A 24,232-nucleotide genomic window follows, 5' to 3' on the forward strand; every position below is an offset into this window, starting at 1 on the left:
TCCGGTTCCCATGACTTCAAATCCCAAGGAGCAGCTTGATATATCACCAGCACCGCAAGCCAGTCCTGCACCTCAGCCAGATGGTGGCTACGGCTGGATCTGCACTTTGTGTGTCGCTCTTATCAATGCACATACTTGGGGCATCAACTCCTCCTACGGCGTGTTTCTTGCGCATTACCTCTCGACGGAAACGTTCCCCGGAGCAACGTACTTGCAATACGCTTTCGTGGGCGGGCTTTCTATCTCGTGTGCCATGCTTGTGTCGCCATTGGCTACGCTCTCGACTCGCTACTATGGGACTCATGTTACCTTGTCCTTTGGTATAGCATTTGAGACAGCAGGCTTAATTGGAGCATCCTTTGCGTCTAAAATATGGCACTTGTTCCTCAGTCAAGGAGTCGCCTTTGGTATCGGCATGGGCTTCCTCTTCGTTGGGTCAGTCGGCATTCCACCACAGTGGTTTACTACTAAGAGATCACTCGCAAACGGTCTTAGTGCTTCTGGTTCCGGGTTTGGCGGTCTGGTCTACTCTCTGGCGGCTGGAGCCATGATTAAATCTATTGGAATGGCTTGGTGTTTCCGCGCCCTAGGCCTTGTGGCCTTTGGAGTTAACGTGATCTGCACGACCTTGATTCGGGATCGTAACAAGATCATTGGATCGCGGCAGAAGGCCTTGGACTTGAAACTGTTTAAACGTCCAGAATATCTTCTACTTAATGGTTACGGTTTCTTCTCGATGCTCGGCTATATTGGACTGGTCTTCTCGCTGGCTGACTATGGGAAGAGTATCGGATTGAGTGCCTCGCAGGCATCTGTAATCTCCGCTATCTTGAACTTAGGCCAGGGACTTGGGAGGCCTCCCACTGGATACTTTTCCGACAACGTCGGGCGAATCAACATGGCTGGTTTGACAACCTTCTTTTGCGCTTTGTTGAGCTTCGTTGTCTGGATCTTCGCGAAAACCTATGCCGTACTGGTGTTCTACGCCCTGATCGGTGGAACTGTAGCAGGTGCGTTCTGGGCGACCATTGGTCCAGTCGCTGTTGAGGTTGTCGGCCTCCAGGATCTTCCATCCGCACTCAACCTTGAGTGGCTGATTATTGTGCTTCCTTGTACATTTAGCGAACCAATAGCTCTTGAGCTGGTTCGAGGTACAGGAGGCTATCTTGGTGCACAGATCTTCATTGGTTGCATGTATGCTGCTGCTGCTCTGTGTGTACTGCTCCTGCGAGGGTGGAAAGTGGGTGAGTTAAAGGAGATCTCAAGGCTGAAGAGCGAAAATTTGGATGACACGATCAATGTGGACATCAGTCTAGGATCCACCAACGAAGCGGCTAGAGTAGCGGGGAGACAAACGATTTGGAAATATGCTTGGGAATGGCGGAAGGTGTAGCGTCAGACTTCGACATATCGAGTTTCTCATGGTGACAGAAAGCTACGTCACGAGCATGATGAGGCAGTTGACATAGACGCGAATTGGTACTCATAGTCAAAGACGACATTTTCTGATTTCATAGGTATTATCACGTCTGGCCTCTGCATGCTATGGTTCGGGATCTTGCAGGTTTTATTCGATTACGCATCATTTGGCCCTGATAAAACTCGACACTGACACTCAAGTGTCCAAGGGCAGCTCAGAAGTTAGCCACCGCACATCTTTGGTTGATCAGGAGGTGATGTGAAAACCAAGATTGCGGCGTCGCTGGTGCATTGAGATTGAGTACGAATGCGGAATAAGAGTCAGTATACGAAGAAAATTATTTTCAAGATATATGTCGCTCTACACTGTCCAATCGAGGAGCACATTTTTCAAGGAGGCAAAGTGATGGGAACGCCTGTAGCGCATAGACCACAATATCAGAGCTAATCGGACAAAGAGCATCCGAATCTGCACCCAGGCTTTCGTACGATGGTGGATCCGAACGTGAATAGTCCATAAAGCCATCCAAAGTTTCACTGGCCTTAGCGAAGAGGTGGCGGGCCGCACACCGTTTCGAGTAGTGGCCGCAGTTATCACCTAACGTAGGGCCATGACTTGTGTTGTCGTGCAGTAGCGCATAGGCATGACTTCGGATGAAAAGTGACGATGTGGGGGTTCCAGATTCTGCGGAGAATTGACACCACTGACACGTCGACGTGCAGTACGGCATGAGTAGTACTGTGTTTCTAGCAAGTATCAAGACAGTATGACAATTGTGTGCATTAGGTCCAACCATGCTTGTTATGTAACAACTAAGAGAGTTGGGTTGGACCTGCAGGTTGCAAATTGAGCTTATGGAAGCTATCCAACTAGTGAGAACAAAGAGGCTGAATATGCGCTCACGAGATAGATTCGATCCTGCTAACCCAATCAGCCGGCGAGTTACCTTAAAGTACGACATGTCGAGGTGATCAGATATGCAACCGCGCTAGGAGTCATGTCATCCTTGAGAAGTGTCCGGGTATTCCTTTGTCCATCGAGATTCTTCGTGGAACTTACCCCACTGCTTGTAAGCGTAGCGTTGGGGCTAAGTTCAGGTGGGTGCCAAATACGTCTTCCCCCCAGTTTGTCGTGTAGTATAGTTGCCAAACCCCGTGATAGGTCTTTCACAAGGGCAATCCTTGCTAGGAGGGTGTGCTTTTTTTGATGTAGTGGAGAAGACCGTCATCTAGGTGATGGGAAGCCACAGGGGTTCATTGTGGAGGATTTTGGGCTAGGCTGTATCTCAAGATCATATTCATATAAGAATTGCCATAGCAAATGAGCCAATTGACGATCTGCTTATTACCCTTACAAGCTAGACATCGACCCTGCAGTATGACTTGTAGAATCCCGCAACGTGCCGGCGTGGGCGGGACTTAGCATACGCTTCGGGCCGCCGGATGTAGCTAGGGTAGGCGCACGTTTCGCATGCTTACCGAGCTTGAACCAGCAGAGGTTCCTACAACTAGATAACATAAAGTGTTGAATTGTTAGATGCGGATCCGAGATTCTGGCCGACCGTCGGTATATGCACAAATTGCCTTAGCTTGAATCTCGCACTAACCTTTGGTTTGTGCTATCCAACGCGGTTTCCATCAACTGTACAATGCATCATCACTGTAGGTCTCATCTTGAGTGCGGAGATGTAGCATTGATCGACAATGTCATTTGCCAACATATGGCGACATCGTAGTGAATTTTCTCCTCGTTTTTCATTCTCCGGTACTCCAAACTTCATACTCTTTCTTACGTAACAAATTTTGTTCACTGTGCCTCCTTTTACTCAGCACCAGCAACAGCTGATACCCAGGAAACCCTCTCCGCAACAAACAGTTCAACTGCTGGTTTCGCGTCTTCTATAGCACTTGTACCGTCTATCACGCCAACCTTGGTGATTTTCGTATCGCCAAAAGTCTCACTCTCACGCCAGAGCGTAGAGCCACAGTCGCCGCAAAAGTTTGACGTAATTGTCTTGCCGCTATCGGCCTTCTTCGAGAACCTTTTGGGAGTGCCCTTGGTCACAAAAAAGCCACTACCTGCAACAATGACGTTGGTGGAGTATGTTGAGCCAGTGGTTTTGCGACAGTCAAGGCAATGACAGACGGCCTGCATAACATCAGTCGTTGATGAGGACGTTTTGACTGTCACATTCCATACCTTAGCCTGGATCTCGCCAGTAGACTGGATGCGGACCGCACCACAGCAGCAACCTCCTTCGAGCATGATGGAGAGCATAGATAAATTCGTGATTCGTTGATTTGCGAAAGATATGCCGATGAAGCACCGTGATGGATGGATGAAATGTGGTGCAAGCTAGGGAGAAGCGATTTATATCACTGATAACACTCTATACGTCACAACACCATGTTGCATGCGTGCCCATGTCACTGCTTGTTCCTTCGCTTGCACCCCATGTCCCTGCTTCATTTTACACACATGTCCTACGGGATTGCTCCTTGCATACATATTCCGCCATACAGGATCTTGAATCAGCGATACTGTAGGATCCGGTAAAGTGGAGGAATGGGCAGAGGCTTGGTAACTTACGGATCAATGAACCAAAAACGGATAAACCGGTTTATTACACTTTACATACCGATACTCGAATATCGTGCACCTATTTAGAGTATCTACAACTGTCTGCTTGCTCAGCAATGATGAAATCGAATTTACGGGTGTTAAAATAGCTATTGTAGGAATTTCCTATTTCTTGGAGCAGATACAGAGGGATGATTCTTTTGATGCCAACATACCCAAAAACTCTATGTAATTCTGTTAACAGGGGGCCCTTCGGATACCGAAGCGGTGCCGGGTCTGCCTTGAATGTTTCTATGCAATACTATACAAGTTGGTTTACTTTGCATATTGGCCTTAATCATGCGCATCGACTTGGCATCAAGTGAATGAAGAGACGAATTCTTGGCAGTGATGCTCAAGCACATAAAAAGGGGCCTGTCTTTGAGCAAGAAAGAATCATAACTCACTTCTCATACTCATCAACATGAGCACCTTCTCCAATTTGACAGTGGCTGATGCTGATGCTGGAGTCATCATGGACTTTGTCAATGGCGCCCAAGATCTTAGCATTTTCTATGCGTTCGTTGCTGTTGCCCTCACTGCTGTTATCTTAAGTGGATTTCAGGCTGGACGGAAGGTCATACTGCGCATGGTCTGGTCTCTTGACCGCATGCTCGGTGGTGCTCCCCATACAGTTACGCTACCTGGTCCTCCAGGTCTTCCTATCACCGGAAACCTACTTGAAGTAAGCTTTTGGTTGAATGGTGGGTTTGGTCCTCCTAACAGTTGTCCTAGTTGAAAGATGGTCACACAGTCAAAATTGCCGAGTGGACAAAGAAGTACGGTGATGTTATCCGTGTCTCTCTTGGCGAACGTGAAGCGGTAAATCTCCATCGAGCTGGCTTGATAGAGCAAGCTCGCATCTGACATGTTTTTGAATAGGTCTTCATCAATAGCCACAAGGCACTCGCGAAAACGGTCGTCCAGCAGGGTCCCGCGTATCAGTCTCGCCCCACCTTCAAGCTCTTTCACAGTGATTTCGCATCATCTGGTATCTGGACTGTAGGTAGTAAGTCTTTGCGAAGAGGTCACGTTGTTTTGCCCTCGAGCTCACCTTTGTACAGCTTCACCCTATAGTGACCGCCTCGCACGCACTCGCAAGGCCCTGTCTTCCCAAATTGCTCCTCGTCTCCTGCCAATCTACACTCCAATCATTCACCCTAAGCTTAAGAAACTTTTCGGTAACATTCTCGAAATCAGCCAAGGTCCCGCTATTGATATGGCCGAGAAGCTCCACCGTTTCGGCACCGGTCAGGTTTCCGAGCAGCTGATGGGCCAACACCTCGACGATGACATGGTTGGAATGCTCGCGGAGAATGAGACTAACATCTGTAAGTCAGGCTTTGCTCCTAATACTTTTCTGAAACTCACGGTTTACGTCAGTCCGCCAGCGTACGATCGGCTCACCCCCTCGCGACTATGTCCCCATCTTGCGTGGCGTCGGCTGGCTTCGCTACGTAGCTGGAAAGACTCTTGGTATCAAGGATTGGACCTTCGACGAAAAGGAGGAAAAGGCTCGTGAATACCGTAAAAAGCAACAAGTCTATATCAACAAGATGCTTGTTGCTCTGAAGGATCGAGTGGCATCGGGCGACGAGACCCCCTCTATTCTGGGCAACATCATTCGTCAAGGTCTCCTGAAAGATGAAGAAATTCTCTTGGCTTCTTATACTGGCAGTATGTTACTTTCCTCTATCATCTAAACAAAACCCACCTAACCATCCCTCCCAATAGTCGCTGCTGGCGTCAATCTTGGCTACTCGCTCACTTGGATCATTGGCTACCTGGCCAACAGGCCCGACTTACAACACAACGGTTACGTCGCTATCCGTGAAGTGTACAACGGCGAGCCACCTAAGCCTCATGAATACGACCGTGTTGGATACATCAAGGCTCTGCACACGGAAGGCTCGCGTATCTACACACCAGTTCGTCTTGGATTTCCTCGCCAGACACTTGACGGCGCCTCCTACAATGGCCATAAAATACCCCGAGACATGCTTGTTATCATGAATCTGATGGCCGGTAACCGCGACCCCGTTGCATTCGATCATCCCGACGAGTTCTTGCCTGAGAGGTGGTTAGACGGCCACAAAGGTCGGACCGATCTGCTCGTCGAAGGCGGCGAGAAGCTTGGTGTCACACATTTGACCTACGGTGCCGGCCGTCGTGTCTGCCCTGGTATCGACATGGCCAACCGTGGTCTCTACTCCACACTTGTACTTCTATTGCACTTTTTCACCTGGGAGCGACAACCTCTCGGAGAGGAGCAGAAGAAGCTTGTCTTTCTGCCGTTCCGTGCCGAGCGTGAGTGCACCCTTGAAATGGATGCCATTGCCGATACCGCGACGCCCACTGAGGCTCAGGCTATTCCGTGGTCGGCTGGAATCAAGTTCCATTGCCGCGATACTGAGGGTCTTCACGCTTGGCTAGCGTCTGAAGAGCACTGAGCTTTTGTGTCTTCGCTGCGCGAACGGGTATCCGAGATCTTATGTCTGCTTCACTGTTTCCTTCTGTGCATCATGGTAGGACCTCAGAGTTACATATTTTTCGTACAACTCTTCTCTCTTTCTTGCTTTGCGATGCCGGAAATGTTAGGTGTTATGTTGGTAGAATTTGGTCCCTCAGTTATAAATTGTGACAAGAAGACTTCGGTGCATTGCTTTATATACTCTGGCGCCTTGTCACGGATTTATGCTTGCCTCAACGATACCAATCTGCTACATACTCCCTTATAACTGTACACGTATTCGCCCCTATCAGCGTGAGAGGGTTTTCTCCAGCCCAAGACCAAGGCACGCATATGACGTGACCGACTTCGAAGTCACATCGTTAGTCGGGTGAGGCGCTTCCAATTCCGCAAGGCTCACTCATGAAATCTATCGTAATGACTTTTCAAGTGTTCAACTTACCAAGCGATGACCACGATATATATATTTGACACAGAAGCGGAAAGTATACGACTCATCTTTGCATGGATATTAATAGTCAAAGTTCTCGAAAACAACTTCCTTCCCTTGCAGCCAAGTCAGAATCTCCTTCTTAAGCAGCGTACCAGCGCAAAGGTACCAAACTGATAGTTCTACAGCATCAACGTCTTCTTGCTTTATCCTTCTCATCGCTACTTCCGCCCCTAAGCCCTTCAAGCTTTCTACCTTGTCTTGAACGTCATTTTGCAAAGCCCTGCCAGTGAAGAAGAGTTTAGCACACCCAGCAAGTCCAGCATAGCGCTGCAGTATGTCTACAACGAGATTGATATCATCCAGCTTAATAGCCCACAGGAGCCTGAAACGCCGCGAATCGAGATTTAGACTCTATAGCTGCCCAAGAAGCGGTGTAATGCCCACACCACCCGCCAAGAACGGCGTGATCCCATCTCCAGTCTGAACTACCGTGAAATCGCCTCCCACACCAAGCATTGGCACTTCGAATCCAGAACGCTCGTTCTGCCGGAACAGATGGTCTGTCACGGGTCCGACTTTCCGGACTGTAATCTCAAATTCCCTTTCATTCCCTATGGGCGTGGAAGAAATGGTAAACGTCCGCACAAAATCGTCATTCAGACTCCTCGGATCATCATTACGCATGTGCGAGTACCCGATATCGAGTTCTGACTTGAAATCCAGTGCAACCCATTGGCCGGGCAGGTACGTGACGCCTCCGGAAACTGCGAAAGTAAAGCGTGCTATCGAAGGTGTGAGGGGAACCTTTTTGACCAGTCGTGCAGATTGTATGGTAGAGGGCGACAGAAAGGACTTCATGTTTCCTTCCGAAGCGAGTGTGCGTACGAGGGGATTGTAAGGGCTTCGTAATTTCCTTTCACCGCGAAACGGCAGCCCGCGTTTCACAAATATCGTCTCCTCGAGCCTTATCTGTACAGCAAGATTCGACCCTGGTAGTAGCCTAGCTGCATCTGTGCCGACAAGAATGGTAGCTGTGCCAGTCGTGTATAGGACTTCGCCAGTCTCATAGTTAGGGAAGGTGAGGCCAATCCTGTCATTCGCTAGTAGGTTGCCTAGGGACTGGTAGAATCGGTTGCCTGAATATTCAGGAAAGATGATCTGGTTAGACGATATGATACGAACAAATCCCGGGAGTCCCCCACGGTGATTAGTGTCCATGTCGATTTGGGTACTGGTGGTAAGGAAGAACATGTCGCACTGTTCTATCAAAGCTTTACCTGCATCTGACAGCTCAGGTCCTTGTGATACTAGCTCTGAACTTAGTAGCGCGGGTTCGATCTTGTATTGGTTGAGATATTTGGGACAGTTTCCTAGGCTCTGCTCGATTTTCATGATGAGTTGAATTTGGGCGTGTGTGTCAGGCACAGCACCTTTTTGCTCTTCGGTGCTTTCAGATTCGATCTCTTCTTTCTTGAGTGTGCCAGCAACCATTTTCCCCGCAATTTTGACTCTCTTTCTTGTTATTAAATCAATCGTCAACCCTGCGATCATCTTTCCGCCTTCTTGTTGCTGCAAGGTCATCCCCCAGTTCACATCTCCCACTAGTGCTTGTACCACTGGATCGTTCTTGCTGTTTACCAAGGTCTTTGTTCCGATATAACCACCCCCCAAGATCTCAGTGAAGCCTACAATACCGCCCCAAAGTGCAGTCCAGGGGCGAGATTTCGAGTCTAGGGTTCCGAGAGCGAGCAGGGGGGCGTTCTGGAGCATAAAAGACGCTTGCGGGGTGAGCATGCTGGATGTCGGATTATCTAGATCAGGTACATCGAGGAGTTCTTGCATCTTCTTTTCGCCCTCGCTCCAGGCCATGGCCAATGAAAAGGCCATTTTGGAGCTGTAGAACGCTGTGGTTAACGAACTAGTAGTCTGCACGCTACTTCGAGTGTTGTGCGTGCGAGTCTTTGAATTATAGCATTTTTCCACTGGCGGCACTGATACCTATGTCGCCATCAGCGCTGACTAGGTGACTCTTGGACACGCAAGGTGGAGTATCGACATGTTGAGAAGCACCCTGAGGAAGGGATCGTGACTTAGGTTGAGTCATGCCTTATTTTTCGCCCATCTGAGCTAGCTGCAGTTCAGCCCTGCCGGCTAGTCGATATTAGTGCTTATGATCTGTGCAGTGGCACCAAATTCACCCGATGCGCATAGCGCGGCAGAAAACATGAAAGATTGACGATGGTCTACTATCCACCTCCAGCTCGTAAGGCTCAGTCCAGATTGTTGTGTCAAAAACGCGTATAGCGTTTGAATATGAGGTTTCAAATTTGAACCGAGGAAGGCAATTCTGGCACCCTCTATCTTCTCCCTCCCAACAAATTTGGGTTCATCTCAGGCATCACATAGACCATCCCGGACAACCCCGCGAAACCATACCTCCGGCTTGGTGGCATTAAGATCACCGATCAGCGTCAGTCGCCTCCGCAGAGAAGGATATGCAAGTCGCTCACTCAACTTACATTGCATATTGCAAGCTTTCGCACCATCTGACTGGTCGGTACTTTTGTCTCCCGTACTGATAAAAAATACCACGAAACAACACCAAGAGAAGTTGCATTTTTCCTGGTTTTTTTGCTCACCTCTATCTGGCACATGAGCTACTGGAAATGCACCGAAAAAGATACAGAGTGTTTTTCTCTCTTCACTCATCACAAATATGCAGAGGGTTACGGTGATCGTTTTTGAACACAATGTGTTCACCGGGTGTGCCTGTCGTGTATGTCCAAATAGCATTCATCCTTGTGATATGCAATATGATAGCGAAATTTGATTTAGGGAGAGATACAGAAGATGGGTGAATTCAGATAGTTCTTTTGGTAAACATGTCACAAAGTCACAGTAACGTCTTGTCATGAGTCCAGCACTCGGAGGAGAATACGAAGGAGGTTCTTACTGCTTAACCATGAGAAACTACTCTCCTATTTATTCACTACTCTCTACACTCTTCATCTCCATCCACCTAGTACGGAACTTTATCTGCAACTCCCTTCCAAAACTCGCACCTCTTCCCCCTACCTCCCTCCCAAGCCGCCGCATCCGCAATGCTGATCAGATTGCTCATCCCCGGATCACTATAGACATTGTATTGCAAATACTGCGTGACATTGAGAAAAGTCGGCACACCACCCGTAGCATTCAAGTTCAACAATACAGGTTTCTTCGAATCCCATTGTGGCCACTGGAGCTTGCCGTCGTACCCAGCAGAGGGAACTGTCGAATTTGCTACACCACCTTTGGCATCCTGCACGGAGATGACCGGGGAGTTTGTAGTGATGAAATTGCCCCAGATCTTGCGGAACGCGTGTTTGAAAGAGGCGCCCGGTGTCGCGGTGCCGGACCACAAGGCTTGCAGGTCATAACCGTGGTAGGAGGGGCCGGCACTGAACTGGTAATGCCAAGCCTGCGGCCATGCGGATGCGGCCCAGTACGACGGGCAGTCGAAGGAAGATTCTGCGAAGACGTTGAAGACGCGCTGTTGTTGGCCGGTTCCGAACACACTTTGGTTTTTGGCGGTGGGAGGCGATGTACCTGTGGTGGCGAAGCGGGGAGCGGCAGGGTTCACGTCAGAGGTATCACCGGCATATGAGTACTGCTTTTCCAGCGCGGCTCTGTCGGTCGAGTTGAATTTGGGGAAGGTGGTGTTGACGTAGGCGCGGAAGTCTGCAAGATTTCTCGTGTATGGGGGACTGAGAGGAACGCCTTCATTCGCCATGTTTGTCGATAGGATACGCTTGCCCTTCAGGGACTTGGAAGAGAGTCCTTGGCTCGGACGCTGTTGGACAAAAGTACCATCAGTAACTGGCAGGAAAGCAAAAGTGCCGAAAGGACCAGCTTCGGAAACTTTGGCGCTGGCATTCTGCAGTACGGGCGAGTCGGCGCTACGGAGACAGTTCAGTTTGTCCTTTGCTGAAGCGCAACCGGCAGCGGAGACGAAGTCGTTGTAGGCTTTAGTCGGTTTCTTGTCGTTGTAATCGTACTGCTCGGTGAGATACGGGCTAGCAGCGATGATGTTTTGGAACAAATTCTCCTTCTGCTTGCCGCCATAAGCCATACCCTGGTACAGCACAGCACCAGCTCCTGCGCTCTCTCCAGCCATCGTGACCTTGTTTGCATCGCCACCAAACTTGCCGATGTTAGTCTGTACCCATTTGAGCGCGAAGTTCATGTCCAGCAACCCGGCGTTGAGCGTGCCATTTTTCTTAACATCTTCCGAGGAGAGGAAACCAAAGGCTCCTAGACGATACTGTATGATCACGCTGATGAAAGTGTTGTTGTTTGTGACCATGAATTCAGTGGGGTCAAGACCTGTTGCACTGAACAAGCCATAACCTCCTCCATCTGGGACTTGTTAGTTGGTGGCGTATTGTGTAATGGGAGGTACTGACGAATCCAGAACCAAACTGGCAGGTTCTTCGCGTTTGCAGGCGCATACACATTCAGAAAAAGACAATCCTCATTCCCGAGCGCAGAGGTGAATCCGTATTCGACAGGCGTCAAGATCGAGGCACCGGTTTGTGGACAGATTGGCGGATTGCTGATGGCCGGGAGCGCAGACGTTCGGTTCTTTGCTGGGGCTTGAGGAGCTGCGAATCGAAATTTTCCAAGGGGTGGAGCAGCATAACGAATTCTGTCTTAACATGAATCTCAAAGTTCACAAGCAGAAGCTTGCAAGTAGACATACCCTTTGAAGACATTGATGCTGTTGTTCACATCGTAGCTCCCTTCATAGATCGAGTAGCCCAGGTCAACAGAAGGCGCCTTCACCGCACGTGGAATAGGTTCTGCGACGGCAATCCCAGCAAGGAGCGCTGTCGCAATCACTTTCCCATGCATCTTCATCCTGACTATCTCAGGTCTTAATCTAATTTCGACACTTTGACGTGAGAATTAGGGTTCCAGGAAGTAGGAATGCCGTTGCGCATGTGGAAACCGAGGTGGAGACGGACCCAGGACATCAGCCGAGGGAACTTACAATTACACAGCCAGGTTCGCGTGTAATTTCCGGTTGTATCGCCGTTATAACATGGTTGCACAGGCGTGATGTCGCTCGCCTTCGCTTGCACCCACGGACGTCTGTCTGCGACGCCGGCCCTGGAGGCGTTCTTGTGGACCAACGCAAAGCAGCATAGACAGCGAAGCTGAAGCTCCAGACGCGGTCCCGCACGCCTCTAGCGGATGAACATGCTCGTTCCGGTAGGAAGCCCCTCTACGGACGGGACGGTGAAAACAGCCAGTGCTCCCAATTGGGTGGTCGTGGTTCTCCGTCCGTAGCCAGAAGGGCCAAGCTTGTGAGTCGCACAATCTCAACCACCGCACACTATCGAAAGCTTACATGAATGCGCCACCGCATCTGCGAACATCTGAGTGATCCGTCCGCGAACAAAGTGTGACCGAGGATGCGAAGAACTAGGAACTCACATAGAAATGGATATTGCTCAACGCCAAACAAGCAGGGATACACGGGCACGCGCGTTACATGCGTCTAAGAATCCGGCATGCTGGAATAATATCCTAGGAAGCTCAACAAGCTCAGTCGCAAGGCTAAACGCTAGATACAGATGATTGTCTCGACATCATGCGTTGATTAAGCCACAATCGCGTATCTGAAGTTGTCACTGCGGGTAACGTGGGCGATGCATTGGCTCTCGGTTCAGTGTACAAACGGGAAGTGAGCTGTGGCTCTTACAAACTGCCAAAACAGACTAATAAAATTTGTGGAAGTGCATGCTAGGTGTATACTGCTAGAAATTGCTAGGAGCTTAGACACAAGATTCTTTACTTGTAGTTGTCCAGGTGTTGCAAGATTTCGCTACACCTTTGTTCCCGGCATTGCCATGTGATTGTTGCGTCATTTTAGGGTTCTGGATTTTATTCTACCTCGCCAGCACATCTGCGTGTTGTCAGACAATCAGTACAAACAACCTCTTCGCGATAGTACCTCTCTGACACATGCGTCCCACCATGCGTACGACGCGCCAAAAATGGTGTACAGTTGAAGTCAAGTTGGCGCTGTTTTGGATACGAACTTGCAGTCACGGAGGATTGCTGTGCCGCAGCCACAGCCGGTACCGGTCACTAGGGCAATCCACACACAAGCTTGATACCATCTTGCAAGATCAGAGACGAGATTGATGATTGATCGATGGAAAAGCACTCTGTCAGCACATGCCAAAAGCTGCGCTACATGCGCATGCGAATATCTTCAGAGTACCGCCAAAATCCAACTCGTTCTGTGCAAAACGCTCGTCAATCATGTCAGACTCAGATTGCAGTCCTCAATGATGGCTGATTAATTGATGATTACATTATCTTTTGTCTGACTAGTTTGACTAGCTTCTGATCGCATCAAGAACTCCAAGTGCGCCGTTCGTGTCATTCGTGTCATTCGTGTCGTTCGTGCCGTTCGTGCCATTCGTGAAGTTGTGATTAAGGCTTATATATAGTGGAATGAGTTCATCTCCTTACATTCCATACTGTCTTCTTCATCCCTGGTTGCAGTGGCGCTTCTGTTATGTCCGGCTCGTCTGTCCGGCTCGTGTGCACTCGCTCAACTGTTGTCCAAATATCTGGGTTTGGCTTCATTTCTTGAACATCCGGAGTCTTCACTCTAGGGCAATATATTCCCACCTGTCTACTTTCATCCACATATGGCAGCATCCTGTCATTCTGCGTGTAGTCGACGCTAGCAAGGCTCGATGGTTGCACACCTTGACTTGGCCGTGAACCAGCCGGAGGCGTGGAGTTACTCAAGTGTGTTTTCGTTACATGGTCAGGGAGAATGGCCTTGCGTTTGCGTAGCATGTGCCAGATGATAGGTATGTTGGTGCAGAGGATGCCGCCGAGGGGCTCGAAGACGGAGTACGCGCCAAGTGGAACGTATGACCATGTAAAGTCGGGGTAACCGTGACCAAGGACCACCGTAAGGCGGATTGAGGATGTGATGCAGGTTCTGTTGGAGGATTGTGTCAGCAGTGGCTTTATCGACTAGAAGCACTGGTATGGGGCTCGTACGCAAGACCAACACAGAAGATGAGGCTCAGAAGTAGCTTCTTCTTCATCTGCAACTGTAGGTGCCATATCATAGGCACTGGCATTAAGAATATCCAGATGTCTGTTATAAGGTTCGAGATGTTGGTGAAGTACGTGAAAGTAACCAATCGCAAACATGAACCCTTCACATTGACGTCCCAATATGTCTCAAGTGGACGGCAGGCGAAAAGGAGCGCGACTGTAATACCAACGCCCCAGGCGACGATGAAGGCTGCGGTTGCAAGAACAAATTTGCGAAAAAGAGGGACAACGAAGACGCGGTAGTAGAAAGCGAGGATTCCGAGTTTAACTGTGACGAGTGCAATGTCGTAGAAATGAGAGAAGATGTAGTCGCCCTTGCGAACCATCATCTGATCATATGCGGAAACAAACACAACATGTCGTCCCATTCCATGGGGAGGACCTGGCCGAGTTAGTGTTGGCGAAGGGAATAGAGTTTCGGGCATTTTTCCGTACCAAGAATCAAACCAGTCGCACATTGTCCAACGACACAGATCTATCATAGTGAGATTTGGGATGCGATCGTGTTAGGTTTGCGTACAGTAGCGAGCAGAATCAGGTAATCGTCCAGAGTGATACCATTCCTGCCAACCTGTTTTGCCCAGAATCGCAACGCTGTGGTGATGGTTCCTGCAGCGATGGGTACACTGTACAACCAGTGGATCTCTGTGACTCTGGAGTCGCTTTCATGCATGTTCTCCAGCTGCGCTGCGGTGAAAGAAGACGCCATGGTGCATGCCGCGAGTGGTGTCGGTGGCGCGGTGGAAAGGCCGAATCACTTCCACATCGCCGGCAGCGGGAGAGCGGTTAAGCAGGAGGAGCAGACGGTTTAGCGAGTTATGACCGCGGCTTCATTAACCGTAATTAACGCCAACGGGCCGCAGGCTTGGTCTTCAAGTTGACTAGACAACGGAAGAGAAGAGAATAGGGAAGCCCTCAAACCAAAAGCGCACAACTCCGATGCGAATAAGTGGATGACCACATGTAAGCTGACATAGTGATATGATTAACAGGGATTCGGCCGGAATATGTCACTCGCGACCCCAGACGCTCCGGGGATATGTATTGGCGGGGTGACATACGTCCCACAGCGCTTGAGCCTCTTTATGAGAAATGGAACGAATGGGACATGGGAAACCAATGTGCTGAATATGTCGATCACGCGGTGGATGATGACGCTTGTTGGATCCCGCTGTCACAAGCTGGTACCCCGGCCTGAAACAGTCAGCAATTCCTTACGAATTTACGTCGCGGTTCGGCCCGGGGTCCAAGGCAGCTAGTCGCAGGATCAGTAGAATCTTGTTGCGCTTTGCTAACTGAAACATTGTCTGGTATTTCGTTTTTGTTTGTCGCGGGTTTCGATAGGACTGCTCTGACGTTCTCTCATGTTCAGGTGTTGATGGCTTGCTACATGTTCTGCTCGCTTCCGTTTCCCGAGAAGACAAGAGTTTACCCTTCGCTTGTCAGTATTTTGTCAGTCGCCATATCTAACACCTGCGTTCTCTAGTAGACGCTGCGAAACCATGAGAAAGACGAGCCCAACAATCTTGGAAGATTGTGTTCACAAATGGAGAAAGTACAGAAATGGCTGGTGCCGCTTGGGCCACCTTCGCGTCTCAAGTCTTCTGTAAAATGTTCGCAGCATTTAACACGCTACACGACGTCATCACTTCCAGGACGAAATGTCGTGGCTCAGACGAAGAAGTGGCCCATTGATCATCCTCGGCACCTCTGCGTTGGGTGGTACCGTGTACCGCATCCTCAAACCCTCCAACTCGGGCAACGAATCGCTGAATCCGTACACATTCACGCCGTACACGCTCGTCGACAAACAGCCAGTCTCTTCCACGAGCGCTATATTCACACTGCGCCACCGTCATGGCGCGCCGGAACCGGAGAGCGTTAGGGAGGCGTGGAAGCGTAGCACATGGAGCGTACAAATAAAGCAGCCCCAACTGCAGATCGCGCGCGCATACACCCCGCTCCCTCCTACATCAGATGGAGAGGGAAAGGACGAGGATATGCGATTGTTGATACGGCAAGAGACAGGTGGTGAGCTATCGACCTATCTACATCGATTACCAGAGCAATCCACAATCGAGCTGCGGGGCCCGAACACGGAATTTGAGCTGCCAGATGGTATCAATGAGGTCTTGTTTCTGGCAGGCGGTACAGGCATTGCCCCTGCGATGCAGGTTGCGTATATTCTTGAAGGGAGGCCTGAGAGCACCATGCGCATACTCTGGGCGAACAGACGGCGCGAAGAATGTGTGGGCGGCGTTAGCGACGGGGCAGGGAGCATAACAAGTAAATCGGGATGGAAAGGCTTCTTTGGCTCTAGCGACTCTACAGCGCAACAACCCCTTTCAGACACCAACAATGGTCAGGAAAAAGGCATCATGGTCAAGGAACTCGATACGCTGAAGGCGCGGAGCAAGGCCGCGACCAGGGACCTGAGCGTGCAGTATTTTGTCGATGAAGAGAAGAGTGTCATACGATCAGGTGATGTTGCGAAGATGATACACGAGTCGCCAGGGGAGAAAGGTTCGAGGGTCATCATGGTATCTGGACCAGATGGCTTTGTTGAGTACTGGGCCGGCAGGAAGCTTTGGGTCGATGGGAGAGAAGCGCAAGGTCCACTCCGCGGAGTACTAGGGAAGATGAATCTGAAGGATTGGAAGGTGATTAAACTTTGAAGACAACACATTCACGCAACACGATTCATATCTTTCGTTTGTAATCTGAAGCTCGTATCTGCCATAACCACTTTTGACGCGTGGCCTGCATATCTGATAAAGTAAACTTAACACCCATGCACAAAGACCAATTAAAACAGCAGCGAACGTATGCTTTCCTCGGTTGGTTTCGATGTTGATATTGGGTTTCCAGCTGGGGAGGCTCACAATCACGGAAAACGATAACCCAGGTTGAAGTGTGCAAAGTGCTGTACCTGAGTCTTACCTAAACAAGGATCGGGCTTTGCCTGAACAAGTTCACAACAACAACTCGATGCTTATCCCATCCCCTACCAAACTCGGTAGGGACGTAATTTTAATGGTTATCAAGGGGTGATTCTTGGATTGAGACGATGCTTATGAGTTAACTGTAGCGTCAGGCCACATACCGGTACTTTTGCCGTTGCCTTGCCGACGGGCAACTCCCGGTCGCTGCAGATCTCGGTAAGCGACAGGGTTCATTTGTGGAATATTTCCGTGCTGAACAATCCCCCCAAGAAGACCTTCCCTTTATCAGATCGAACCCCCAGAACTGGCCGTGGCGCCAAACATCCTAGAGCGTAGCACACTTTCGCCATTACATAAGCACGCTTTCAATATGTCAGCTGATCCTGAGCTTGGTGACTCGGTGTCACTCAACGAAAAAGACCCAAATGCGCGACCAGAATGCTTTCGATCAACTTTCCAAGAATGTTTATTCATCCTGTCGGTCACCATGGCCGTAGCTATGACAAGTATTCTGACAGGTGCGGTCACGGTAATGAGCTCCTTCGCGGCGAGCGATTTGGGAATGTCTAATGCAGAGACTACATGGATGGCTGCATCAACTTCGTAAGTATTGCATGGATGCATTTGGCGAAGACAATACTAATTGAACTCAGGTTAACGGCTGGCGCCTTCCTCCTCTTCTTCGGTAGCATAGCGGACCTGTTCGGTCGAAAATACATGTTTATAGGCTCCATGCTTTTGTTCGCCGCCTTCAGTCTTGGTGCCGGATTCTCGCAGTCTGGAATGACACTCGACATTCTTTGCGGTGTCTTGGGAGTCTTCTCAGCGGCCGCTGTCCCTCCGGCTCAAGGCATGCTTGGCATCATCTATGCGAAACCTGGTCCTCGCAAGAATAGAGCGTTTGGCTGCTTCTCATCTGGTAACCCGCTCGGCTTCGTCATTGGAGCGATTCTAGGAGGTGTGTTCACGCAGGTCTTCAATTGGAGAGCTCCGTTGTATATGCTGGCCATTGTGTATCTTGTTATCAGCATTGTAGCCTTCTTCACCTTACCCGAGGATACCACTGTCAAGCGGAAGCTGGATCAGGAGACTGTCAAGAGACTGGATATACCTGGGACGCTGCTGACAATTGTGGGCATTGGAATGTTTTGTGCGGCTTTGAGGTTTGTGAACGCTCAATATTGCAAAGCATTTGCTGACGATCGCAGTCTTGGAGGCGACGCTACTAATGGATTCAAGACGCCCTACGTGCTTGTCATGTTGATCCTAGGCGCTCTACTGATAGCTGCCTTTATCGTCTGGGAGATCAAATATCCGTATGCTCTCATTGACATGAGTATCTGGAAGGATAGGGACTTCTCTTTAGTAAGCCTGGGTTGCTCAACCACAGTACATGTCCACGATTATGCTAACACTAGGGATAGCTGATTACAATTCTCTGCTTTGGGTTTCTCGGATTTCCGATTTTTACATTCTATTTGGCGCTCTACTTCCAGACTGTGCTCAAGTACTCTTCGCTCATGGTCGGTGTACACTTACTACCCATGGTCATATTCGGTATTCTGGCAAATATTGTCGCGGCCCTTCTTCAACACAAAGTCTCGAACAAACTACTTATGGGCATTGGTGCTGTTGCCTATGTAATCTCTTTCACGCTGGGCGCGGTACAAAGAGAGGGCGACTCGTACTGGGCGTTCTCGTTTCCTGCGCTGTGCTTGTGTGTTATTGGAGCGGATTTCCAGTTTGTCGTCGGGAACGTGAGTTGATTTGCTCTTGTATGCTGTTCTCTTGCTGACAGTACCAGATGTATGTGCTGTCCGCGATGCCCGCCGATAAGCAGTCCATTGCAGGTTCACTCTTCCAAACTCTTACGCGTCTCTGCTCTGCAGTTGGCTTTGGCGTTGCGACCGCTATCTTCGATGCTGTGGAGAAGAAGCCCTCCGCCTCTGGTTACTATGCAAACAATGCCATTGAGCCTTTTGCAGGAGTCATGTGGTTCGCGGCAGGCGTTGCGTTTATAGGCACTCTGTTCGTCCCTTTTCTGAGAATTGGTACTCAAGGGCACAAGGGAGATGCCAAACAATCGGAAGGTGACGAGCGTGGGCTGGACATGGATCATGAACCCGTTGCAATTGCCGCTGTGGGCGAGAACAATAAACCAAAGGCCGATGAGGGGGAAGCGTTTAGCGTTAAAGGTTCATAGCACGCTTGTGCTCCAAGGCATAGGCCAAGCTCAGCCCATCGCCCTGCTGAAGAAATTCCCGCATGCTAGAACTTGCCAAGCATAAATAGACGTCATATGTATACTGTACAAGAATGGAAGTGTGGTAATAGTGGCTGGAACACTCTCAATTAGTTAAAATACCTAGAATCAAGGTCCGTTCTTTGCAGCAACACAACAACCCTAAATTACAAGATCGAAAGTTCTACATAGACAGACATGCTGCTAGACGTATACAAACAACACGTAATATATAGAGATCTTAAAGTTTTTATACATGTAGTTGTCAAGCTGTTGCAAGACCTCGCTGCAGCCTACTTAATTCCAGGTATTCCGACTATCCAAGAGATACTGTAGTATGCAGGGAATTGTGCCGGCCAAGGGCTATATTACTATTTCTGTAAGTAAAGTAGTAAGATTGCCCCTCTCACTAGTAACGAGATTGCCTGCTAATTAGCGGGGGATCTAACTACTTTACTTACAGAAATAGTAATATAGCCCTTGGCCGGCACAATTCCCTGCATACTACAGTGATTCCCCAGGAAAGCAAGCATGCATCTTGCGGTTAACTTTCTCCACGGGGATTTACCCCGCGATGCAACGACCATCGGATGGCACTGGCTAAGGCCCGATATCCGAGTTCGCGGTGCCATCCACGAGATCCACGAGCCTCCCGAGCTGTTCAACCAATCAGATCAATCTGGAACCGAAAGAGATGAGAGTCAGCATCTGCACGCGACCTCAATCCTGCGCTAACACCCCGCAAATTTTTTGTGCTTAAAGACGGCCTCAGCTCCTGTCAACCTCTCTCCCGACACGGCGATCTTGCCCCAGTTTTCCGCTTTCTTTTCGCTGCGCTCTGTGTGGTGCCCCCCCAGACTCCGAGTCAGCAAACCCAACAACAAGAGCAACAACCAGAGCACTGGTCGAACGCGACAATGGCACACGAGAAGGAGATCCATCCTACCACCACGGTGCCTCACGACCAGCACGATGTTGATCACAAGCGCGCTGCCAACAGAGTCATTGACGATGCGCGACATGCAACAGAAAAGGAGCACAACATGACGCTGTGGCAGGGTATCAAGTTGTATCCCAAGGCTATTGGATGGAGTATCCTTATCAGCACATGTATTGTCATGGAAGGCTACGATGTGTGCCTTCTAAACAACTTCTTCGGATTCCCGCAGTTCAAGCGAAAGTACGGCGAGATGATGCCAGACGGTTCCTACGAGATCTCTGCACAATGGCAGGCGGGGTTGTCCAACGGTGTCATTGTTGGTGAGATCATTGGATTGTTTTTGAACGGTTGGATCAGTGAGAGATTCGGATATCGGTATACGATTATCGGGTGCCTGACCCTTATCGTTGGGTTCACCGCCATTTTCTTCACCGCACAGTCCGTGGTCCACCTGCTGGTTGCTGAAATCCTCTGTGGTATTCCATGGGGAGTATTCCAGACGCTCACTATCACTTACGCGAGTGAAGTTGTTCCCGTTGCTCTTCGTGGATATTGTAAGTCATCGCCAATCTCTTGAGACCGAAGGCATCGACGCTAACCTTATTTAGTGACTACATATGTCAACTTCTGCTGGGGTTTGGGTCAAGTCATCGGTATCGGTGTGATCCGCGCTATGCTTCCCCGAGACGACGAATGGTCCTACCGTATCCCCTACGCTCTGCAATGGATGTGGCCCGTCCCCATCATAATCGGTGTGGCTCTTGCCCCCGAGTCTCCATGGTGGCTCGTCCGTAAAGGCCGTCTTGGAGATGCGAAGAAATCTCTCCTCCGTCTCACCAGTCTCGACCGCGAAACTGATTTCGACGCCGACGAGACTGTAGCTATGATGGTGCATACGACCGCCCTCGAAGAGAAGATCACTGCAGGCGCATCGTACCTCGATTGCTTCAGGGGTGTTGACCGCCGCCGAACAGAAATTGTCTGCATGGCTTGGGCAATCCAGAACCTGAGTGGAAACGCCTTCTCGGGTTACTCCTCCTACTTCCTCCAACAAGCCGGTCTACCTGCTTCAACATCCTACGATTTTGCCCTTGGTCAATACGGCATCAACATGGCTGGTGTTCTCGGTGCCTGGTTCCTCATGAAGGTTGGTTTCGGACGTCGAACACTCTACCTCGGTGGTCTTTGCGGTCTCTGCACTATGCTATTCGTCATGGGCTTCCTGGGTCTCGTTCCCGAGTCTTCCCGTGAAAAGGGTGCTTTGGCTACTGGTTCCATGATGATTGTCTGGGCCATGTTCTACCAACTCACCGTGGGCACAGTGTGCTACTCCCTCGTCGCTGAACTGTCCACCCGTCGCCTTCAGATCAAGACCGTGGTTCTTGGCCGTAACCTGTACAACATCATCGGTATAATCACCGGTGTGCTCACGCCCTACATGTTGAACCCTACCGCGTGGAACTGGGGCAACTATGCTGGATTTTTCTGGGGAGGATCTTGCTTCCTCAGCATCGTGTACACCTATTTCCGCCTACCCGAGCCGAAGGGCCGCAGTTTCGCAGAGCTGGATATGCTGTTCGAGAAGAGGATCTCTGCACGCAAGTTTGCAACCACACAGGTTGATGTTTTTGGCGAGGCGAATGTGCAAGGAACGCATGCGTTTGAGAAGTACGAGGAGAAGGTCGAAGCTGCGCATATGACCGAGTCGATCTCAGACGCGAGGCATTGAGCATTGATGAGGTTGATTTCGAAGTGCTTTGCCTGGCGGGAAGGGGTTGGAGAAGACAATATGGATGGCGGCCAGAAATGTTACGTGTATATAGTGAATGTAACGAGACGCAAATTCCAATATGTAAATGCAGATTCTATGCTGCGTTCATCTGATATGTATGAATAAGTTAAACCGATTGAATCGTGATTGTTCAACTTGTTAAACTGATCGACTATTGCATTGTTATCGGCAGTATATCCACTCTGTAAGTGAAGAGTCCAAGTTGACCTATAATGCTGAGTCAATCGACTGTTTCTCTCCAAAATCTGCGTGAGGATGTATCTAGTTGCTCGAGACCGTCGAAAGTAAGATGTTGAAATCAAAGATAAGAAATTTGCCCAAGCCAGCTCAAGAGGTGGCTGAAGTTTTCAAAGGAAATGATGCTGAGAGCAGTTGTGTCATGGCCCCAAAGAATTCGAGAAGAGAAACTAATCACTCTCGACGGCACAACTTTTGTATGAACTCCCACCCCATACAGGATAATGGTATTACGCTTTAAACACATCAGCAATTTCTCTAGGTGCCTCTTGTCGCAACTCGGCATGATTTGGAGGTGGAGTTTGCGACGAATATTCCTGGCTCCACGATAGTCAAAACTTGCTCGTCCTGATGGAAGTCTACAAAGCAGCGCAACACAACCACATCCTGCGCGGATTATCGCCAGGTGGTAGATTGGCACACGACATAGCTTGAGAAACGAACGCCTTTCCCCTGGAGATGTCATGGGTCATCACAGAGGTGCGAAAACGGTGCATGCTGCGGAACCCTGTTTGTCAGCATCCAGTCTGCTACAGCATCTGCGTAACCGTCTTCATCAGGTTAGACATCCATGGTGTATCCTCTTCCGACTCTTGATGCATCCTGAAGGGGTGGCAACGAGCGCCGTCAGACCTGGCACGGCCACGAGTCCAACGTCGTGTTAGGTAACAGACCCTGCAGGTGATGAAATGACCATGATTTGGTTGTGGTTCGACAAGAACGTGTGGAGTATGCGTTATAGTGTACAGCATTCAGTGTAGGTACAATGCATGCACGGTTCTGTGCTTTCTAGCAAAAAGCTGTGGTGAGATTGTTAGCACAGTCAGACAACGGTTCTCGTCATTCCATATAACGGTGCGCGAAGGTACCAGAGGTAATCAGACAGTAGAACAATATGTTCCTGTAATGGGTGTTCGTCTTGTAAGTGAACACAACAACGTTTCGGCTCCCCTCAAAATCTCCGTAAGTGATACCCTGAGGGCGATCGGATGACTCAGCGTCGCGTGATCTCATTGGTCGACAAGCGCGTTCGAAACGTGCGAGATGTCACTAGGCCAAACATCTCCTGAAGACAAGAACACCAGATCCACCCAGTTTCGCGCTTAAACTATCGTTGGGACGTGTAAATCTTCGAGAGAATGATACTGACGCTGCGGCATCACTTCTCTTGTCTATCATACTCTTGACAGGCAATCCTCACGAAGGAGCAGCAAAACAACAAACTTCGTCCCATCTCACGAGAGATTTCAATGTTGCTCGACTAGTCTATGCCGATTCCAGCTAATGTTAATGATCAAAAAGCTTAATTCGAGGCTCAAACGCTCGACTGCCAATATTAGACCCGCGGGCCATGGTCAACGTTTAGTTGTTTGGGAAGTCCCCTCAGACTCGCTAATATGACAACAGTCCAAAACATGATCTCGAATTCTTTCTTTAGCAACAATTGTTTCAATCGCCAAAGATGTGGAGGCGTCAAACAATCTACCCTTGAACCAGAAGAGACGGTGGCAATCACAACAGGACATACATCACATTGCTGTGTTGAGACTATGCAGTCAGCGATCCCGCTGCGACGACAGGAGTTGTCTGTGTCACCAGTTCAACGACCTAGATTACACAGAGGATATTCCACTTGCATGTAACAGCTGGGCATGCAGATCTACTGCCATGCACCGAGTACGACTTTCTCCGTGCGACAAGCGTAACATTACCGACATGGTGGCTGCCTGTCATATGGCTGGCATGCACATATTTGTGGGCTATCCTTGGCAAATCTCTACTCACCGTTCTCCCCACTATCTCTACACCATCCTAGCGTCCTATCCAGTTTGTTTCTCCCATCTGTAACCGATTCTCCCTTGATCGACACGCAGGGGCCTACCGTCCGGACCACGAGTTGGGACTGCTTTAGATGGATAGTCTCGTCGAGTATGGAACTCGTCTCCATGTATAAAGAGCTGCATACAAGGCGTTTCTAAAATAGGTCATCAAGTCACTCTCATTCA

The 24,232-nt window shown here is 49.6% G+C and overlaps 9 protein-coding genes across 9 annotated transcripts; 5 read left to right on the forward strand and 4 right to left on the reverse strand.

Moving 5' to 3' along the window:
- Positions 1-10: 10 nt before the first annotated feature.
- Positions 11-1,393, forward strand: P153DRAFT_376225 (putative MFS transporter; the record flags this gene model as incomplete). The annotated part of the gene is made up of 1 exon (XM_033669641.1): positions 11-1,393. One exon carries the CDS (start codon positions 11-13, stop codon positions 1,391-1,393), a length of 1,383 nt encoding a protein of 460 aa, XP_033523249.1.
- Positions 1,394-3,241: 1,848 nt separating this feature from the next.
- P153DRAFT_386063 (DUF636 domain protein) lies at positions 3,242-3,685 on the reverse strand (the record flags this gene model as incomplete). The annotated part of the gene is made up of 2 exons (XM_033670492.1): positions 3,242-3,568; positions 3,620-3,685. 2 exons carry the CDS (start codon positions 3,683-3,685, stop codon positions 3,242-3,244), a joined length of 393 nt encoding a protein of 130 aa, XP_033523250.1.
- A 778-nt stretch (positions 3,686-4,463) lies between these two features.
- Positions 4,464-6,489, forward strand: P153DRAFT_292512 (putative cytochrome P450 phenylacetate 2-hydroxylase; the record flags this gene model as incomplete). The annotated part of the gene is made up of 6 exons (XM_033663838.1): positions 4,464-4,724; positions 4,775-4,861; positions 4,922-5,048; positions 5,104-5,370; positions 5,423-5,716; positions 5,774-6,489. The coding sequence occupies 6 exons, from the start codon at positions 4,464-4,466 to the stop codon at positions 6,487-6,489; spliced, it is 1,752 nt and encodes a 583-aa protein (XP_033523251.1).
- A 510-nt stretch (positions 6,490-6,999) lies between these two features.
- On the reverse strand, positions 7,000-8,976 carry P153DRAFT_367186 (oxidoreductase-like protein). Its single transcript, XM_033668207.1, has one exon. The coding sequence runs from the start codon at positions 8,827-8,829 to the stop codon at positions 7,354-7,356; it is 1,476 nt and encodes a 491-aa protein (XP_033523252.1). The 5' UTR covers positions 8,830-8,976; the 3' UTR covers positions 7,000-7,353.
- A 985-nt stretch (positions 8,977-9,961) lies between these two features.
- P153DRAFT_376228 (alpha/beta-hydrolase) lies at positions 9,962-11,841 on the reverse strand (the record flags this gene model as incomplete). Its single annotated transcript, XM_033669642.1, has 3 exons — positions 9,962-11,340; positions 11,388-11,629; positions 11,684-11,841. The coding sequence occupies 3 exons, from the start codon at positions 11,839-11,841 to the stop codon at positions 9,962-9,964; spliced, it is 1,779 nt and encodes a 592-aa protein (XP_033523253.1).
- A 1,614-nt stretch (positions 11,842-13,455) lies between these two features.
- Positions 13,456-14,746, reverse strand: P153DRAFT_376229 (uncharacterized protein; the record flags this gene model as incomplete). Its single annotated transcript, XM_033669643.1, has 4 exons — positions 13,456-13,951; positions 14,014-14,455; positions 14,509-14,548; positions 14,594-14,746. The coding sequence occupies 4 exons, from the start codon at positions 14,744-14,746 to the stop codon at positions 13,456-13,458; spliced, it is 1,131 nt and encodes a 376-aa protein (XP_033523254.1).
- Positions 14,747-15,533: 787 nt separating this feature from the next.
- Positions 15,534-17,040, forward strand: P153DRAFT_27297 (uncharacterized protein). The gene has a single exon (XM_033662919.1). The coding sequence runs from the start codon at positions 15,735-15,737 to the stop codon at positions 16,746-16,748; it is 1,014 nt and encodes a 337-aa protein (XP_033523255.1). The 5' UTR covers positions 15,534-15,734; the 3' UTR covers positions 16,749-17,040.
- A 462-nt stretch (positions 17,041-17,502) lies between these two features.
- P153DRAFT_357371 (MFS general substrate transporter) lies at positions 17,503-19,218 on the forward strand (the record flags this gene model as incomplete). Its single annotated transcript, XM_033666726.1, has 5 exons — positions 17,503-17,618; positions 17,669-18,178; positions 18,224-18,380; positions 18,440-18,772; positions 18,820-19,218. 5 exons carry the CDS (start codon positions 17,503-17,505, stop codon positions 19,216-19,218), a joined length of 1,515 nt encoding a protein of 504 aa, XP_033523256.1.
- A 776-nt stretch (positions 19,219-19,994) lies between these two features.
- P153DRAFT_341186 (maltose permease MAL61) lies at positions 19,995-22,079 on the forward strand. Its single transcript, XM_033665912.1, has 2 exons — positions 19,995-20,751; positions 20,806-22,079. Exons 1-2 carry the CDS (start codon positions 20,175-20,177, stop codon positions 21,924-21,926), a joined length of 1,698 nt encoding a protein of 565 aa, XP_033523257.1. The 5' UTR covers positions 19,995-20,174; the 3' UTR covers positions 21,927-22,079.
- Positions 22,080-24,232: the final 2,153 nt, after the last annotated feature.

Source organism: Dothidotthia symphoricarpi (assembly GCF_010015815.1).
Source record: "Dothidotthia symphoricarpi CBS 119687 unplaced genomic scaffold P153scaffold_11, whole genome shotgun sequence".
In the NCBI taxonomy this organism is placed as follows: domain Eukaryota; kingdom Fungi; phylum Ascomycota; class Dothideomycetes; order Pleosporales; family Dothidotthiaceae; genus Dothidotthia; species Dothidotthia symphoricarpi.